The sequence below is a fragment of the Sylvia atricapilla genome, chromosome 1, assembly GCF_009819655.1.
Source record: "Sylvia atricapilla isolate bSylAtr1 chromosome 1, bSylAtr1.pri, whole genome shotgun sequence".
Taxonomy (NCBI): domain Eukaryota; kingdom Metazoa; phylum Chordata; class Aves; order Passeriformes; family Sylviidae; genus Sylvia; species Sylvia atricapilla.
In genome coordinates, this window is record NC_089140.1 from 104,870,850 (window position 1) to 104,890,556 (window position 19,707).

At 41.0% G+C, this 19,707-nt stretch overlaps 1 protein-coding gene across 1 annotated transcript in view; it reads left to right on the top strand.

Moving 5' to 3' along the window:
• The window catches only part of COLEC12 (collectin subfamily member 12), a 95,722-nt gene extending 92,107 nt beyond the window's left edge, over nucleotides 1-3,615 (top strand). Inside the window, exon 10 of the mRNA XM_066329621.1 lies at nucleotides 411-3,615. Within this exon, the coding sequence (XP_066185718.1) occupies nucleotides 411-430 (20 nt within the window). The 3' untranslated portion in view covers nucleotides 431-3,615. The remainder of the gene's footprint in view (nucleotides 1-410) is intronic.
• The last annotated feature ends 16,092 nt before the right edge of the window (nucleotides 3,616-19,707 follow it).

Genomic DNA, 19,707 nt, shown 5'->3' on the forward strand with positions numbered 1-19,707 from the left:
AGGGTGCCTGGCTCCTCCCATTGGAAGCTTGTCAGTTGAATTTCAGTGAAGGCAGACATAAATGTCAGCTAGAGCCAAAATTACATCTCATCCGTAGTCCCCATAGGACAAAACTAAGTGCTGAACAGGCTTTGTGTGTATAATTCTGTTTGGATGTCTAGAGGGAAAGACCAAGTTTAAATAACAATATGATTTACCCTGTTTTTCCTACATGCATTTGTTATTTTAAGAAAACTTCAAGGTTTACAAATATTTATCCTCCAGGACTTACAGGATCTGAATACAAGTCTGCTCAAAATTTTTACATATCTTGATCTCTGTAAGTTTTCTTTTTGGAAATTTGTTTAATCTTCACAGGCTTTTTACAGGTTTTTTTCTCTTCGTTTTTCTTGTTTTCTCTTATACTGTAGGGCAAGTTCATGGAGTGTAATAGGCTGTGACTTTACAGATACCTTCATATTAAGGAAATTTACATGAAGAAGAAGAAAATCCTGGGAAAGAGCAACACTGACTTCCAAATTTCAAAAAGAAAAAAGCAAGCACTGAAAACTGATTTAAAAGCATGAAGGAATTCAGCAGTGACTCTTCTCCAGCATCCTGTAATTATTTAAGGCCTTTCAACCCTCAGCATCAGGAAATACTGTTGGACTAATTCTGTTTTAGATTTTCTTCCCAACCAGTAACCACATCCATAAGCAGCTTGTGTCTTCTGAGAAAAGACATTCTATCAATCTGAATAAGACTGTTGGTCACTCATATAGAAAAACATATAAAGCAACTGTGTAAATAGTTGCTTCATTTGCTAAAATCCCAAATGTAGGAAAATTATACAGATACACAAATATATAGATTTTATATAAATATATATATATAGTCCAACTCTTATCAATAATATGGAATATACTTTTAAGAGCTTTTAAAACTTTGTATTTTTGTACAAAATATTTGCTTTTTACAATTCTCTTTTTTACTGACTTTTTTACAAATATAGTGCACAGGGGCCAAAGAAAACAATAAAGGTACTAATAATTCATTAAGGTTTGCTGTCAGGCCTAGCTCAGCTATAGAGAAATATTTTTCCAGTTAGAAATATTTTTACTTTCCCAGATGATTTGTTCTGGTTAAATAACTTTAAAAGCAGATTTTAGGTAGCATTTTCCTTACTGTATGCAGTCTAGTCTGCATGTGTAACAATTAAGTTGACTAAGGACTAGATACTCATTATAGCTCTGATCACAGCCAGTGTTTCATCAGGGTACTATGGAAAGACCATTTTAATAAAAGCTTTTCCTTCCTTCCTTCCTTCCTTCCTTCCTTCCTTCCTTCCTTCTCCTCCCTGCCTACATTCCTTCCACTCAGGAGAAAATTCCATGGAAGTAAATCTCCAATTTTTAATAATAATTTTGAAATATTTTCATTCCTTCTCCCTTCTTGTAAGGAATTCTACACCAGTAGGTGCCACACATACTGCAGGTCAAGCCTAGGTGAGAGACTTTATGAAAAGAGGAACGAAGAAGCTGCATACACTGAAGTATTTGTTTTTAAGACAGATTTCAAGATTTGGTGAGAAAAACATGCCATACTCAGAAAAGTCTAATAAACTTGCACTTGTCCAAAGTGCTTTATAAATCAATCTCTCTGTTTTCTTGGACCAGTACTTCTCTCCCAAACAAAGTAGAAAATTAAATGTGCTGCAAAGCAGAAAGAGATTATATCATTACCCAACCAGTTTCCTCCACAGTCCCACGGGCTGTTGCCTAAAGCAGCACTCTTGCTTATCAGGAATTTAAAAAATTAGTGGGTTAATTCATTAGCAGAAAACCTGGTATTCGTTTCCAGTTTTTATACCCTTCTCATGACCACATGCTCTACAATGAAGGAAATGGTTTTGGCTTCTTGGGAAGGAGAGCTGCTTTTCCATTGCCTCCTGACCTGCCATTTACTGTGGCTGAATGCAGATAAGTTTGTTGAAATACTCAGCTCTGTTGGAAAGAGACAAGATTTTTTACTTCAGATTTTCAAATATTGCTCCTAAGATCAAACAGTTAAAGACTGCTGTTTCCCTACATCTCACACTCCTTCCAGTGTTTTAAATTTCAATTATCTTTTTTTTTAAAAAATACACAAAATGTTACACTTGGGAATCTGTCCTGTGGGTTCAAATTAGATATGAGACAGGAGCAACATGAAAATTGCATCTGCTTAATTAAAAGGGAAAAGTCTATGTATTACAACTGCAGAAACCCTGTGTCACCATCATGAAGGCAGGGCTTGTATTCAGTCTGGATTTCGTGAGCCTTTCCTTTTGGCTTTTTCATAAGGTTTTGAATACAACTTGATTCTGACATGCATTGTCATGCTGTACTGAGGAGTTGTGTGTAGACATATGCTGTAGTGTTTGCATATATATTTACACATTTTCTGTGGAGATGACGTTGAACTGCTACTTTTGTATAATGAGGTACAAAACTAGTATTTTGTATGCCCAGAGAGCCTCACAAACCCTGGTAAGTGGAGCATTGAAGAACCATAACTGAAGCAGAAGCATTGCTACCTTTGTTTTGAATGTTGGCTTATCTAGATGAAATAAGCCTGTTTTGAGCACCTATCTCATCAAATTACATTCTTCACGCTTTTTATTGATGTCACAGACTTCTGTCACTAAAAGAAGTAAATTAGAAATCTCTGTTTAAGCCCAAGCCATATTGCTTCCTTGCCCAGATTTCATCCTTCTCTTCCTTCAGCAACAGCAGTGATGGTACATACACGAGATCAGATTATCCAAGAGTTATCTAGTGTCCTCCAGTCAGAGGAAGGACAAGCTGAGGACACTGAGAAATGAGACATGACTGGGCTCACACCCTCTGTTCACACACTTGAATCAAACACTGCAGTTGTTACACAAAACTGGATTAAGAGGGATGCTGCAGTTGCATGCCTGATGTGCCCAGTCATCCTTAAAATACGGCCTGAGCAGCCAGGCGTGCTGAGACAGACCACCCTTTTGACCCAGTATTCCTGCAGGAAGGAAACAAAGGTGTCCAATGGCAACAAGGATTGAAATCACTGAGAGGACCAAGAGAGTGTTAAGACAGCTCAGGAACGTGTCACAAAAAAGACAGATTGGCAGGAGGGCAGGCAGTACACCAGGATGGGCCAAGAAATTGTCATGAAATTCAGACCTGCCACTCCTTAATGGGAAAACATCCCCATCAAATTTTTCTGTATGGTTTGAGTAATAATGTAGATTGTATGGAAAGATTATTTTGTCTCAGCTTGAGTTTTTGCATTCCTTCTTATGCACAAATATTGTAACTTGTCATACTGAGCACATGTTCTCCTCATCTTTCTTGTTTCACATAAAATTAAATGCAATTTCATATACCCTGGCAAGCACTGGGACTGTTGGAAGAAAAAGAGGGAAAAGCAGAGAACATACAAAGTCATTGTGATTTACATTAACTTCTGGATTTCTTAATGTCATTTCTGAGTTGTTTCATTAATTTATTTGGAAATGCCTTCAGCTGATTAGAGCTTATAAATCTCAACTGTCATTTCCTTTGTTGTCTATAATTAATACTTGCAAATGTTCCAATAAAGGAATCACTAAGCGGAGACATGGAAATGAATGTTGTTAACTCTGCCTGTGTGTGTAACCAAGAGGGATACAGAGATCAGAGAGAGATGGAGCCAGAACATTCATAAGTATTAAAAATCAAACTGATGAAGCTTTTTTCCATTAAAGCCTTTCTTTTCACTTATACCTTCCTGGTTCTGAGCATGACTGGGGCTGTCTTATCCCATAATTGCAGGTTGTCCTAGTTTAGGTCAAATTTGGGAGGAAACCTCTGAATGGGGTTCCTCTGGGGAGCAAACCCAAACGGCCCCACCCCCAGCTAGTCCGGGAAAAAAAAATTTTTTAGTGCCTTGGTTTTGAAGGTCTGATCTGAACAAGACCTTTAAGAATGGCTGAAGCCCTTTGCTGCTTACTCTCCTAGCACTCCAAACACCTCAGATGGCCCTCCAGGTGAGGAATGTCCTGACCTAAATTGCATCAGTCCCCACATTAGCCATTATGATGGCTTAAATTGTCTGTTTACAATGGCTGATGTGGTCTTGCTGTTCCTCTCTCTCTCAGATGGCTGAGCTCCTCTGTTAATTTTCTGTTCCTGACAAGTAGCTAGTCTGCTTTTTAGCAAGTAGCAGAGTGTCTGATCACTGGCAAGGCGAGGAGCTGGTCAGAGGGCAGCCACTGGTTGGAGAAGAAACTGATCTGCAAGGAGTAGGGGAAGGATGGCTGAGACGATTCACATGTGAGAAGACAAAACCACTTTTTCCCCAGTGCAGGCTCCTTGCCTAAGAGCACAGCAGCTCACATATCTGTAGCATCCAAAGGGAACAAGACATCTCCAGCCACAGCCTCCAGACTTGCTTTGGTTTTCCTCCCTCACTTCTGTGGGTGTCTGTGCACCCAGAGATGTTGGCTCCACCATAAGCGCCCGGCTGTCCCCGGAGCAAGCTCGGAGCTGCCCTGTGCAGGTGTTGGGGCTCACCCAGGTGAGAGGCCAGCAGTGGGACAGCTGCTCATGCCTGGCACTTCCCCCAGCTGGGACAACCCGGGCTCCCCATGGCTTGGGTGGGAGCTGGAGGAGGAAGTTCTCAGTGCTTATCCCACTCAGAAGTACCATGGGCATCTATAAATGGGATAGTAAAGTGCCTTACAGACAAAACCATTGTTCCCCAGAACCCAGGCCTTCCTAAAACCAGAGCCTATTTGTTCATTCAGGATCTCCACCTCATTTTTTCCATGCTCTTTAGTGGGGAAAAAAAAAATCTTGGCTAAAAACACTTTTGGAAAGTTCTCATCTGTTTTCTTTCATATGGTAGAATACGTTTGTTTTTTCTTCCCATCTGGCTCAGAGATGAAAAAAACATTCTTTGATTTCGCTTTCAAAATAAACTCAGTGTTACACTACAAAGTTTGTGTGGAAATGTTTTGGGATTTTCTTAGACCAAAACAATAAAAGCAAATTACTAGGCAAATAGTGCCCTTTTTGGAGAAGGTCTTGCATGCCATGATGATTTTCTTACCCAGAGAACTTCCCAGAGACACGTAAGTATTGCCAGCCCCATTTTGTGACTGAAGAAAAAGGAGATTTTCAAGAATGTGATTCATTTTTTGCTGTCTTGTTTTAGAGATTTTGTTTTTGTTTATCAGGGAGATGACTTCTGGAAGTGACTTCTTCTAGTGAAACCAACATTGGCATAGAACAAATTATTTTTCAGACACCTTAGTTAGGGAAGTGGGCTTTTCAATGCTAAATTAAACAGAATGGTGTCCTTCCCCCATCACCCTGCATATAGGAGGCAGCCATTTCTGCTGCTGTTTCAGAGAGCAGAGCTCAGTGTGATCACAGCAGAGGAACACCAGCAGAGTAGAGCAATGTCCTGTGTGGATAAGAGTTAACAACCTGACACTAAATTAGCAAGACACTCCTTGATCAGAAACAAGAAGGTTAAAGGACTGCTGAGACCTTTGACTCCTCTGCAGCTCAACTTCAACAAATCTTCCCAAAAACATACCAACTTACACTTGAAAATAATTTACTTTAAAAATAAGGCGTTGCTTTGTCCATTTAATCATTTTGGCTGTTCTTCAAAAACTTTATTAGGAATTTTCTTTTAATAACCAATGTGAATGCAATTATGTCCAGTTTAGACACATTTGTTCTGGTTCCACTGCTGTCCTTTAGCTTAAACAGCATCTCTCCTGGGACTGTCAAGTAATTGTAGTGGTCAGTGGGGAGCCATTCATCTTGAGACACAGTAAGGAGGGGTTGGGAAAAACACATCCCTTTGACCAGCTGGGGAGCCCTGATGACAGAGCCTGGCTCTGACCCCACCATCCAGCCCCACAAGGGATTATCTGAGGACACTCTGGGCATCTTGATGAATGGTGGAGGTTTCCATACTCTTTTTTGTTAGTCTTGCAAGAGAGCAGAGAGCAACAAAACAGGTATAAAGGCTGGTTTCCTGCTGAATTAGAGTACATTACAAAGTGCCTGGCTTTTTATAAGGCAGTAACACATTTTATAAGGCATTTGAAAAATCAGTCGGTATAGCTGAGCTTAAGCACACTTATTCTTGGGTTTACACCAGAGTAGTATCCAAGTTCAGGTTATACTTAGGTCCTTGATCTTCAAGAGATTAAAATCTCCAATTCAGAGATTAGCATGTGACTTCTGCTTTTTCTATCTGTCCTGCCAAGGCACAAATCCACAGTTCAGGCATCACTGTGATTCCAGGCTCTAAGGGTTGCTTCTAAACTCCCTGCATTTGCAGTCCTGCTCCTGCCAGCCCTGCCAGAGGTCCCACTGATGGAAGCTACAAGTCTGAAATGTGACTTTGGAATGATTTTGTTTAGGAATCCCTCTCATTCAGAAGTCTGGGCATATTGCAAAGATGACATTCTTTAATTCCATCTCAATTACCTCACTCATTTAAAACAGATGATGAATTATTTTTCTGAATGGCAACAATGTATTTTTGTCCACTTTGGTTTTCTATGTCAAAATAAAAGCCTGGAAGTGGAAATCAGACAAAGCATCCTTGGCACTGCAGTATCCCACTGTAGCAGGCAAATAATGTTCCTGGATTACTGCCTGTGAGAACAGCATGAACTGAAATCTGAATAACAGACAGCTTCATGCTATCTGCTTGTAGAAGCAAACTTACCTACAGGCACAGCCTTGTCACTGGTCCATCATCTGACAGATTGGGGCAACGCTGCTTTCCTGCTGTGTTTCAAAGAAACTGTAGGGGATAAGAAAGGGAAAAAGTAAAGTGAGAAGAGCTGACAACAGAAGAGGAACAGAGAAAAAGAGAAAGGGACAGCTCAGGAAGTAGAAGAAAAAAAATACAGAGAATGATTGAGGAGCATAATGAACCCTGATGTCCTCATCGTGGTTTATAGTAAGATCAACCACAGAGGAGCTCTCTTCTCAGAAACAACATAACAGGGGCAGCATCGTGGTTTTCGTAATTCCCATTCTCAGTTGTGAAAAGAACACATCCCTGACTTGTAAGAAAGGCATGTCATTCAGCGGGTGCCTGAAGTCATGTAATACTTTCCCAGCACAAACAAAAATTCCTGGTGGCTCCAGGTCTTCTGGGAGCTGGGTTGAGGCTTTTGTTTTGGTGGCGGGTTGGTTTTTTCTACGTTTTTTTCCTCCTACACAAGTTTTGAAATACAGAATGTTTTCTAGATTTCCATCTGTTTTAGAAGTACAAAACTCAACTTTTGGAAGAAAGAACAAAAGCAAGAACATACAGTAGGTCTCCAAGCAACAAAACACTGTGTGCAGTGGAAAATAGATCCACAGCAGTATTTGGACTCACAGCACCTATTTCTATACTAAATTCTCATTGGTATTGACATTTGAACAGGTGCACTTTATGAAGTCAAACATGGATCTTTAATAAACAAACTCTAGTAAAAAAAAAAAAAAAAGCTGCAGAAATGTATACATGCTGAAAAGGGAGATACGAAAAGGAGATACCTTTGTTTTTAAAACCAGCAGTTGTTGAATTTGAACACTAAAGACTTCAATTCCAAATACCCTTGAGTTTGCTTTAACGGTAGAATTTTTAAATGACAACCACTGATTTTCCCCAATTTTTAGCTTTAAGATGCAAAAGTTGGGGACTCTAAGCAGTCACCAGCTGATGATTTCATGGGAAAAACTAATTTCAAAGGTAGCTTGGATCTCTGCATACCATTTTATACAGATTAGCCATGTTAGGAGTGGGAAGGTGGTCAGAAGTCCAGGTCAGGAGTCTTCACTAGCTGAATTAACTCTCTTTATGGAGAAGGAGAGCACTTCATTTATTTCAGATATCACCAGGAGGTCTCCCAGTCTGCATCCATCTTGTGGCATCTTACATATGAGAAAATTCTAAAAATAAAATAAGGCAAGCAAAACCACAGGCAGAACAGCTGTTGTTCTACCCAGACAAAGCTTTGAATGAAAGCCATTATGACAGACCAGACTCTGCAATTGAAAAGCCATTTACATTTTCAAGTCTGATTCCAACTGTAAATCTTCAGTTATATATATGACAGATTAAAAGACTCTGGCCTCACTGCACTTCTCCCTGGCAAGAGAAAAACCATCTGTACAGCATCACTTGTGGTCGCTTCAACTCTGTAGGTACAAATTTTTAAAGGACATGGTGATATATTTTTTCATTTCCCTTCCATTTATTTTAGCATGCAGCAAAATCACGTGCATGGCATTTTTTCCCAATCCTGTGGTCGTTGGGACTCTGGCTCAGAAGACTGATGTGTTTTGATTTGCTCTTTTCCCTTAATTTAAGGGGCTACTGCACTATTTCCTTTGTGATCATACCAGCCAGGGCAAAAACCTTGTATGAATATAAACAGCCGTGAAAGCAGGAGAAAGAGCCAGGAATACTGCTCTCTTTCCAAGCACAGAGAGACAGCAAAAATGAGTGTTCACCATGTAATAGGCTGTACAAACCCATCTGGAACTGACTCCCACAGCACTCTGGCCATGCTCTGGGCTACTCACGCCATGGGTACGGGATGAGGAATGACAGTCCTTCCATGTGGAGCGCCAAGAACAAGCTTCCTGGAGCCCAGGCAAGCCTTGTTTTGACAGTTTAATCACCATTTGAGAAGTACATGGCTTTTGCACCACAGTTGTTGGAGGCAGCTCTCAGCTCTCTGCCTCCACTGCTGATGGGGCAGCCAGAGGTGTTCCCATGCCCAAAGATCCCAGATAAGATTGTGTCAGCTCTTTTCCAACGCACATGCAGCACCTTGCAAGGTTCAGCCCTCATTTTGAACATTTTGAAAAAGAAGTTGAAGAAATCAGGCGAAGAATCTGAAGTTCTGCTGGGAAAATAAAAACAAAAAAAAAACAACAACAAAACAAAAGAGAAACTATACCAAAGAACAGGTAAATTCTTTGATCATTAGCTAAAACATGTGATAAGTGGAGCTTAGGGAAAATAAAGAATTTGTTTTAAGTTATTGCCAGTGTGACCAGGGCTGTCAGGCACTGGGAGGGAGTGCACACCACATGCTTCTCCTTCACGAGATGACACATCTGAGAAGACACAAAGTATAATACCTGTGGGAGGGTAGAATCAGACCCATTGCTTCTGTTCAAAAGAGATTGCTGCCTGAGAATGAAAAGCCAGGAGGAAGGGATTTATTCAGACATTTACTCCTTGGTGCTTTACTGCTCAGGGCTGACTTCTCCCGCTGCCAAGGGTATGGTCACTGGCTGTATCAGATATGCCAAGCTGTGTGAACATCTCAGCCACCCCACAGAACCCAGTAACCTGTGGCACCATCAGATGACAGCAGAGTGCTCACCAAACACACCACTAACACAATCCAGCACCACATACAGCCTGGACCTAATTTAGTGTGGTTCAAATAATAACGACTATAATGGCATAAACATTCAATTCTAGAGCATGAAGTGTGTGCACTTGACAAATATATTACTTGAGACATCAGCTAGAGGACTTTAGAATTGCCTTCTAATCCTGCAACTAATACCTCAGAGCAAATTGCGTCATTTACATGCCAACCAGAGAGAAAAGAAAAAAAAACTTAGAGAACATTGTGGTGAGTGTAACACTTCAGCATTTGAATTTAATGGAGCAGCAGTTTTTCTCTAGTAGTGTTCATACCATGGTTATGAGTTTTAAAATAGACTGTCCCATGTCCCTAACTGAATGCCATTGGAGTTTAGGCAACAGAAGTTAGAGGTATCTAAATGTTTTTCCAGGAAATCAGGTGAATTTTCCCTTGTGTTTCAAAAGCTCTATAGCCTGACAACAGAGGATTTACCCAGCAGATGTCCATTCCTCTATTCACAGGTTCTCTGCAAACACACTCAGTCTATAGAGTCCTTTCTCCCGGGAAGTCAACCAGATTAAGTCCTGCCACTGTCACACAAGATTTCTATGTGTAGCATAGAAAAAAACCATTCATTTTCATCCAAGATTGTCAGGTTTTGGTGGGGGTGTTTTTGTTTTGGTTTGGTTTTTTTAAGTAAATAAAACAGTATTTTGCTATAATAAAGTTTGAGGCTGGCAGAGCTGTAGGAGATAGGGGTACTACTATCAATTTTCTTGACGACACTTGGCAAATATCTAAAGTCTTGGTGTGGTAAATCACTTAAATTTTTGCTTGGCTTTAAACAGATCATTGGTCCCATTGATCAATGTCTAAGAGACTCCTCAGCCCAGTTTCTCTCACTATTCACTACAGATGCTGATGAATTTTTGTCAACCAAAGTACAGCTTTGTGAGTATTCCCACAGAAACACCTGCAAAATATTTTAAGAAAGTTGGCTAAAAGATGGAGTAGAAATATAAACACACAGAAAAAACCCCACTAGTGTGCAAGATATTTGTAACTGACTAAGGAAAACCACCCTTTGCCTCATTTACAAAACAGACAGCAGCTGACCAAAATAATTACTGCTTCTCCTTACATGAGGCAATGAATGAAAGGTCTATACTGAGTAGGTAGACAGAATTTAGGGCGTAGGATTTAAGAACAGGACCCTTAGAGGTTGACTCTATACCTCCTTTTTTAAAAGCAGCAAAAATGTTGTGCTATATCTGTAGAGAAAAGCATGAACTTGCATTGTTGCCACATATACTAAAGAACTAAAGTTGTCCAGCTCCTGCCTGTGAGAAGAGGGGCACAGAAGTAGTGAGATATGGCAACACTGACTGGCTGCAAACAGAACCACCACTACTCCAGGAAGACTGATCCCACCACCAGCAATTCCCAATTTCCCCTTTGCCAAATGCTCCCAGCTCAAAAAGCTGGCATAAGATTTGTGTGTACTGCTTGCTCTGCTTCACCTTCTGCTTAGTTGCAACACCTCTTCCTCTGACTTACACTTTTCTCATGAGAAGAAGCCACATAGGTTTTAAAACATTTTTGGATCCACAGCCTTCATCAAGAAAATGGCCCTGCTGCCTGCCATTGAAACACAAATTACTCTTCCAGCCCTGGATTTTAAAGGAAGGCTCCATGTGGCTATATTTAGTCTCTCTAGAGTCTAAAAGATGCCTGAATAATCTTAGGAACCTTCAGGTGAATACTTTGGAAAATTATTACTGTTCCCTTGGGTAACCCAGGGAAGTAATTTATATGTGAAACTTAAGTAGGTGAGTTATATATAACAAGAAACAATGTGATTGATAGAAAGCTGTAGTCAGGTATTATATTTTGTCATTTGGGTATTTTATCTTCAGGTTAGAAACCCCACTGTTACCTGAGCATCCCTACTGCTGTGAAGTACTGGGGTACCTCAGATTACTAATCCTACTCTAAAAAATTCAGGAAGAAATATATTTTGTTTGGTGGACTGACTTTGAGTGTAAGGCAACTCTTTGCACATATTTCTCCATGCAGTGAGTTCTCTTTTTTTTCTCCCACCTGCTCTGAAGGAGTGTAAATTAACTTGAAAACAAGGAGAAAATGTACCACAATGTCACTTAAACTGGCACTTAGAGTCAAGGGAAAGTAAAGAAAGTGAAACTACTTCCAGTGTCCTTCCTCTTCGATTTCTTCCCCAAGAGCCAGGGGAACTTTCTTGTGTGGTAGTGAATGCTCTCCTTGAGCTCTTTTCCCAGATCACAAGGTTCAGCAAAGCACAGGAACTTGTCAAGGAATTTTTATTTGGACCTACCTACATGCTTCAAACATATGCTAGCAGACTGTATTATTAACAATAATCTAGTGAAACCTTGTTCCTGAACTGTTTTTTACAAATCTGTTGCTGTCACAGCTCTGAGCACAAGCTCCAACTGGTTTAAAATACAAAATCATAGCTCAGGGGCCCAGAGTTTCTTGTGCTGCCATCCAAGCACTCTTGTTTTAATTACATAATTGTGAAATTCCTCAACAATAAAAAGCCCAGTGGCCAGTAAGTATGCCAGACTATTAGAATAGTTAGAGAATTTAAGTCATTATGAAGAATTCAATACCAAATGTTGTGAGGAAATTGAAACTGTTAATATAATGATTGTGAATATGCAAAGAATCCACACTTGTGAGAGTCTGAGGAGCCAGCTAACTAAGGAGAAGAACCACAGTGACATTGCAGGTACAACAGTGTTAGATGTATCTCTGTATACATGCAGTTTGCAATCAGGTTTCATGATTGTCTGTCTCCGGACCATAACCAAGTCCCAGAAAAAGTGAAAAGGTTGATCAAATTTTTCTTCAGTTTTGTAAGAAGAATCTAAGGTCAGCAGTCATCTGGAAAAGCATCAGATCTGAGATTATCTTGAGCAAATCAATTTAGCCATCACTCCTAGGCTGCAGCCTGCTGAGGGGTGGGTGTGTGCAAGCATCCTGCCAGTATGCTGGTCTGCTCCACTTGGCAGAACACAGCAAAAGAGAAGTAGAGGAGATCATTAAGTCATTTCTGTCACTGAGATCCATCCCACCTAATTTATGGTACTTAACTGAGTGCCTAAGAGATAAGCATACTTGTCCCAGTCTCTCTGTAAGGGCAACAGACCACCACAGAATCACTTTCTCACCTAAGTCCTGAATCATCCCTTTAGTTTATCAGAAGACGAGTTTATGAAGGCTGGGCTCCTCACTTAGTTCCACACAGGACTGGAATCTGTGCCCTACTGAAGGAACAGCGCTATTTATGAGATCTAAAACTGAATACAAATTAATAGGTCTTTCACCTCTCACCTTTCATCTCAATGCATTGGAACCTGCCATTCCCACATCTTTTGTAGGAGTGATGTTCAAGAGCTTAGCTTCAAGGCTCTTCATCTAGGAGGGACCCAAGAAGAAAACAGCCTTACCACTCTGCCCAGTGATGACTAGGGACATCTTTTAAGCAGTCTCAGAGCCTAAGAGGATTCTGCTATCAACTAATGCCATTTTGCCATCCTGGGTATTAGCATTCTCTTTGTTTTCACTCAGGCTGATTCTCCTGCTGGGAGACTAAAGGGAACTTTCCATGACAGAGTCTCAGCAACCTGCTAGCCACACGTTATGGTCACATAGGATGTGAGGAGCCCCAGGAAAGGAGTTAGGTTGCATCACCACAGTGGGTTGCACCATGGTAATAACACTTGATCTTCTGGACCTGCACTGCCTTCTTTCACCAAGAGAAAAAGCTCACTTTGGCGAAGGTGTGGATGAATGTGCATGTGAGAGTGAGGGTAAACAGATTTAGGTTTGCTACAAATTGTGATGTTAAAGGACACTGGATCTCTTCATGAGCTTTCTCCAGTATTGTATGACAAGCAGGGCTGCCTGGAAAAGGACAGCTTCTAATAGCAGCAAGCACTTGGAGATAACTGACAAAATTGTAAACACTCCGATGATTCCAAGTCTGTTCAGATGTTTTGATTGAACAAGCTATACTTCCAAATGCCTTTCCATACTTCAGTAGGTGAACTGTGTTTCAGTATTTAGATAGTTGCACTAAGGAAATGTTCAAAACAAGAAAACCTCTGGGGCATTTATATCATGGGGAGGCATATTGATGTTGCAGGGATTTTAAAGTGATTGGTTTCTCTAAAGCAATAAGAGTGACTAATTTCCCTTTGAATGAATCCACATATGCTCAGTTCTCAGGTTTTGAAAGGCAGCCAAAGCGACATTCTTTCAGGCTTTAAGTTGGTATAAATAAAGTATAACAGAGAGCCCCAATAGCAAAGTTTATCAATACACATGTCTTAGTTAGAATTTACACACAGACACGGCTGGATTTTTCCACTTTGTCTTCAGATGGCTCTTAAAGAATGCCATCAGTGGCCGTAAGCTGACAGTTTCCAGCCACAATCCGTCTGAGGGGGGGACACAAAACCCCCATGCATGGACAATCTAGAATGACATTTGGAGAGCAGCAGGCTGAGGTGAAACACAGGTCCCCAAAGAGCAAGGTACCTTACAAACTTCCATTAGAGTATGGAGAACTTAGGGGGTTTACAGTGTTGAAAAAAAAAAACAACCCAAAACAAAACCCGAACACAGATTTAGTAGAAAGGAACATATTCATAAAGTGAGCTGGGAGATGTGAAATGTACGGTTTGCTGCTGGTCCTCCCTATGCTTTCTGGGTTTTTTTTTTTTCACATATCTTAATAAAATTGTTAGCTGTAGGTCTTACATATTTTAAGATACTACACTGAACTTCACTATGGTTTTTAAAATATTTTCTCATTCTTCCTTCACTCTTTTCTAAGGAGAACCAACATGTGAGAACAGTACATACTGATCATGCTGCAATTGTACTAGAGGATCCCCTCTAGTAAACTATGCCCTGTGCTGAAGTACAGAAGAGATATGGCAGCAGACAGTGCAACAATTTCAACTGATATAAAAAACTTCACCCAGACAGTTTGCCTTGTTTGGGGAGATTTTTGGAATAATTCCTGTTATACAGCCTCTGCAGGGCTTTTCCTAATTGCATCTCTGTAGCTTGAACTACAACAGTTGATTCCTTCTTTTCCTCTTGCCTATGCATGTCAGAGGTTATTTGGACTGGACTAAACACTGGTGGGGACCATTTCCTCATTAACCAAGCCCCACACAGAGAACTATTGGGCATCCAAATTAAAATATCTGCAGCATGGTGGGTTTCTTCCAAAGAAGGCTGAACATTTGAGTTAAGATGGGCTCTCCCTGTTTTAGCTTCTTTTACTCCTCCAAGGGTTCCTTATCTCCCTCTCCACTGATACCAAGATCACCCTCCAGGACTCATGACTCTGACCCCTTCTTTCCCCTCACTCCCACTTCCTTGCCCTTACGAGTGGGTCATCACACTCCTTCTATTCATCTATGTCTTTCTGGGATTCTTCCTCTCTTGTCTTCTTATTCTCACTTTCTTGACTTCTTCCTTATTACCCTGAGCCTGGATTGCTGGGTATCTTTGCTCTCGCATTTCAAATTTGTAGTCAAAGAAAAGCTTGTTTTCAAAAGCTTATGACCAGAAATAGTTGCCTATCTCTTCCACTGGCTTTTGTATGGTTTTTTTATGTTAGAAATTCTTTGGGGCACAGATGTATTTTTTCCTGAATATTGACAAGGAAGGCCAAGAAGATAATAAGAGGAAGGAATAAGCTTCAGTAGTACAATCCACTGGAACCGAATTTGCAAAAAATGGTATCATTTTTCAGTAGCATAATCAGAAAACAACAACCTACTTCAGAATTCATATCATTGGCAGATGTGAAAGTAACCCCAGGCACTTGTGGTATAGAAGCATAGGTATCTGGTCCAGAGGATGCCTTTCTGCATTCTTTCATAACTAAGTTTGACATAATAAAGCAGTCATGAATGAAAGGGGTTCCATGTCAGAATACGCTCAAAATGAAAAGTACATTGTAAGGATTTCTAGCTAAAAAAAATGTCCAACTAATACAAGTTCTCTGCTGAAATCAGAGAAGTATTGTTAGGTTAGAATCCAGAAAATATTGCTATGTGAGGGGAAGAACTGTTGATAGGACGATTTTGTGAATAGCAGCCAGATGTGTGACACCTTGCTTCTGAAAAAAGCCAGATTTCCATACTATTAGTAGCATACAGATATGAATTTTAGTCGGTTTTTTGGCAGAAAAACCCTCACATTCTCTACACTGGGATAAAACAAACAATATATGGTAAACACTTTTGCAAGATCTTGACTCTAGGTCAAATCCCCGGTCTTGGTCATTTAAGCCCTTAGTGGGTCATTTGACAACCATTGCTGTTTGTGACCATATTTCCATATTTAGATATAAATTGATATAAATAAAGTATAATACTTAGCAGTATGCCAGGTGGTCTCTGCCAGAAAGTCCCATGTCCCAGGTAAAAGATGAGGAGTAGAAAAATCAATCAGATTCACATGTGAAGCAGTCTTCTAGGTGAATCCAGGTAAATGAACCCTTCCTAGGCATTCTTACCAAATTACTCGAAAAATGCCACCAAAATGCAAAATATATCAGTAAAACATTTCTGCTGTAACTGGTATGAGAGAACGGGATCATATGGTATATATTCCCCAGCAATTTATCCAATAAATTGAGAGGAAACCCTGAAAGTATTAAATGCACCAGTACATCATCATGAGATTTAACAAACATAAAAGTTATATGTATATTCTCGTGAAAAGTGTAATACACTAATAAAATGCAGAAAGAGTCTCTATTATTCACTTTATAAAAATGTTATTTAAGTTTTCCTGAGGCGCTATTTTTTGTGTTAATCTAGCTTCTCCTTCATCAGTCCACACATTATTAATTGTATCTCACAGGCAGTAACAAGCTACAGTGGCTGGCAGGATGCCACCTTAAAATTAAGTGCCTAAGGTAGGACACCTTGCATTCATCAGTGTTTAAAAGATAAAACTGCCTAGTGCAACTTCCCATGACTGGTTTGGAAATAACAGGTAAGCTATTTAAACCAGGGCCTGAAGGCAATTTGTCCACCTTTCATGCCTGTTCTTCTACACTGGAGGGTGTGCAAGGTGGTGATGAAGGAAGTGGGTTGAGAAGAAAAGCACTTAAGCATGAAAGTTCACAACTAAGGAAGAAGAAAAGCCCCAGTGCCATCAGAGACGGGAGGCTTTGGAGTCTCCAGACATCCTCTTCCACAGGAATAGTAACAGAAATTAAAATGGAAACACAAACTGGTCTTAGAACAGGATTTTACTCCAAAAGACAGCATCTGGGTGAAGTATTTTGTAATTCCAGCTACACAGCCTCTTGACATAAGATGATAGAATATCTGTTCTATCAACTGACCTCTGAGTACAGAGGTGTCCTGAGATACTGTTGCTGTTGATTGCTTTCATCCATCTGAGCTTTCAGCTGGTGATAGCTTTAAATCTGGGCAGAAAAATTATTTTGCTTACAATACTTTTACAGAAAGCAATATTTACTTCTTTTTCCCCCCCCCTTAGCTTCCCACCTAGCACATACTAGAAGACACAGCTTTTTCTAAAATACTTTTTTATATTTATAATTAGCTATATTAATAATATCACCGACTCCTCTTTACGTCCAGAATAATTGTGGCATTTTAATTTACAGGCACGCAGCACTACTCCTCTGACTGAGTTTCCCCAAACCCATTTTTTTGTCTGGCAGCCCAGAGCACGGTTCGGCACCCGTGTTAAGGAGGTGATGAGGAAGGCTTGAAGCGATGCTGTCAGATGTTGCAGGGTGACACCACCACGTGGCAAGCAGAAGCGCCACGCCGCTGACATTGGTGTTGAGGGGCCGGGCTCTGCCCGGGCGCACAGCAGCTGCTGGGGTGAGAACCTCTTCAGGCGCTGCAGCCTCATTTGTCCACAACCCAACACCAGCACCACCAGCCCAGCGTCCATCCCCCTTCTGCATGAGATCCGTAAGAAAGCAGCAAACACCGTTCCAAGCAGGAAAAAATTCGGTATAGAACCAGAGGCGGCTATAAATCACTATTAAATCACAGTGCTAACATTTTTCTTCCTCTTTATCTGTTCCTACCCCAAGGAAAAAAAAAAAAACAAAAAAACAAAAACAAACTCAGTCATAGTGTACTCATTAACGAATATACTGCACTGCTTTTCTCAGTATGTTCGCAGTTCTCTCTGTTCACCTAAAGCATTAGTCTTGGCTTAAGGAATATTTGTAGTCAAGAAAGACAAAAAGACTCTATTTCCTTTTGCAGCATCTCCTTAGAACACTTCCACTTTCACTTTCTACCATCTTTTTAAAATCTAAATCTTCTTTTACAATCAATTCAGAGAGTTCTTCAGTTCTCTTTCTTACAGAATGAGATAGGGGCTAGAATAATCTCAAGTTATTCATTTAGAATGAATGGCCCTTTATTCAGCTGATAATATGATTTAATTTATTAAAGTAAGAGATGAGAAATAGCTGGGGGAGGCGGAGGGAAGTCAGCTTTCTCCCAAGCCCGAATGAACAACATTCAGCAAGTCTCACAGCACATGCAGGTGACTCATTCAAAAAGACAGACCACGTGAAGCCCATTTTCAGTGTTATGCAGCCCCTTTCCCCACGGTTTGAAATGAATTGGCAGGCTCTGGCATAAGGCCCATTTTTTAGGCAGTGCCAAGCAATGGTGAGGTGACAAACTGTGGGCTGGCAGGGTGCTCCCACCTCCACATTAGCGGCGCCTGGAAGCAGCCGTCCAAGCTGCATCTTCCTTTTCTGGGGAAACACTTCCCTCTCCCGGTACAAAAGCTAACTACAGCCAAACCACACCGGAAAAAAACCCCACACGTATTCCCATTTTAAATAACTTTCGTGCGTTATTTTAAATATTTATATTTAATAATGACAATAAATTTAATTTTAATATTACTCGCCTCTTCTCGTATGAGCGAGATATTAGATGTTTGAGCTTTTTCCCACTTATGAACAAGAGTTTGGCAGTACCTGGGCTTTTGGCCAGATACCAAGGTCCCTTCTAACCCAAACAACTCCATGATTTTGATTCTATGATCATGAGAAATGTAATTTCTGCTGGAAGTATTTCTGTCGCCCAGGAGGTATCTGTAGGATATTGCTCAACCTGTAAATTGTCGGCACTGAGGTGATTGTACTGATGATATAAAAGTCCCTAATAATTTTTACTTCAAATGGTGGCAGACTGTGTTATAGGGGTGTTTATCAGGAAAAAAAAATAATCAACAGCTACATCTGTAGAGTCATTTCCACTTTGGCAACAGTGAAATGTGAAAGGTCTGGACACAAGTCTGATGAGGAGAGGCTGAGGGAGCTGAGGTTGCTTAGCCTGGAGAAAAGGAGACTCAGGTTGTCCTTCAAAATAGGTTCTTTCACCCGATATTCAAGAAGCCAATCCACAAACCGAGTCGAGGTATTTTATTTAGTTACAGTCCTGAGCAGAGAGGGGTGCTGCGCGGCCAATCCACAAAGCCAGCATGCCGACTACCAAAACGTTTCACTAGTTATATATTTTAGCAAACAAACGCATTAATGTTCACTGGCTACAAGTTACATAGTTCTCTTATTGATTTGTACTCTATCTCCTGCTGGTTAAATAATTCCCTCACTTCTCATGCTAACTGGTCTGTGTGCTCAGGCCTTCTCCCGAGGCGGTGGTCAGGAGAATCTCCGTGTCAGAACTACCTTTCACCCAGCTCCAGCCGATTTCAGCACAGCGGCTGAGTCGCCTTTGTTAACTCCATCCTCATCTCGGCAGTTCTGCTAAACCTCCTGGCGGCTGTAAATTCGGGATTCCTTTGTGTCCGCTCTCATTGCCATATTCTTCTCCCCAGGCTTTGTCAACCTCCGCGTGTCCGAGCTCATTGAAACATGCCAAATACTAAACTTTAACACGGCAATTCTACCGACGACTAATTCATCCTTCTAAAACCCGGCCATCAAGGGAAGCCCTCACCACCCTCTACTACACCCGAGAGGAGGCTGTGGGCACCTGGGGCTCGGCCTCTTCTCCCAGGCAAAGAGTGACAGGACAAGAGCAAACGGCCTCAAGTTGTGCCAGGGGAGGTTTAGGCTGGGTATCAGGAACAGTCGCCTTACTGAAAGGCTGCCAAGCGCTGGAACGGGCTGTCCAGGGAAGCGGTGCAATCACGATCCCTGGAAGCGTTCAAGAAGCGTCCCTTTGGGGACGGGGTGTGATGGTGGGGCTGGCAGCGCGGGTCAG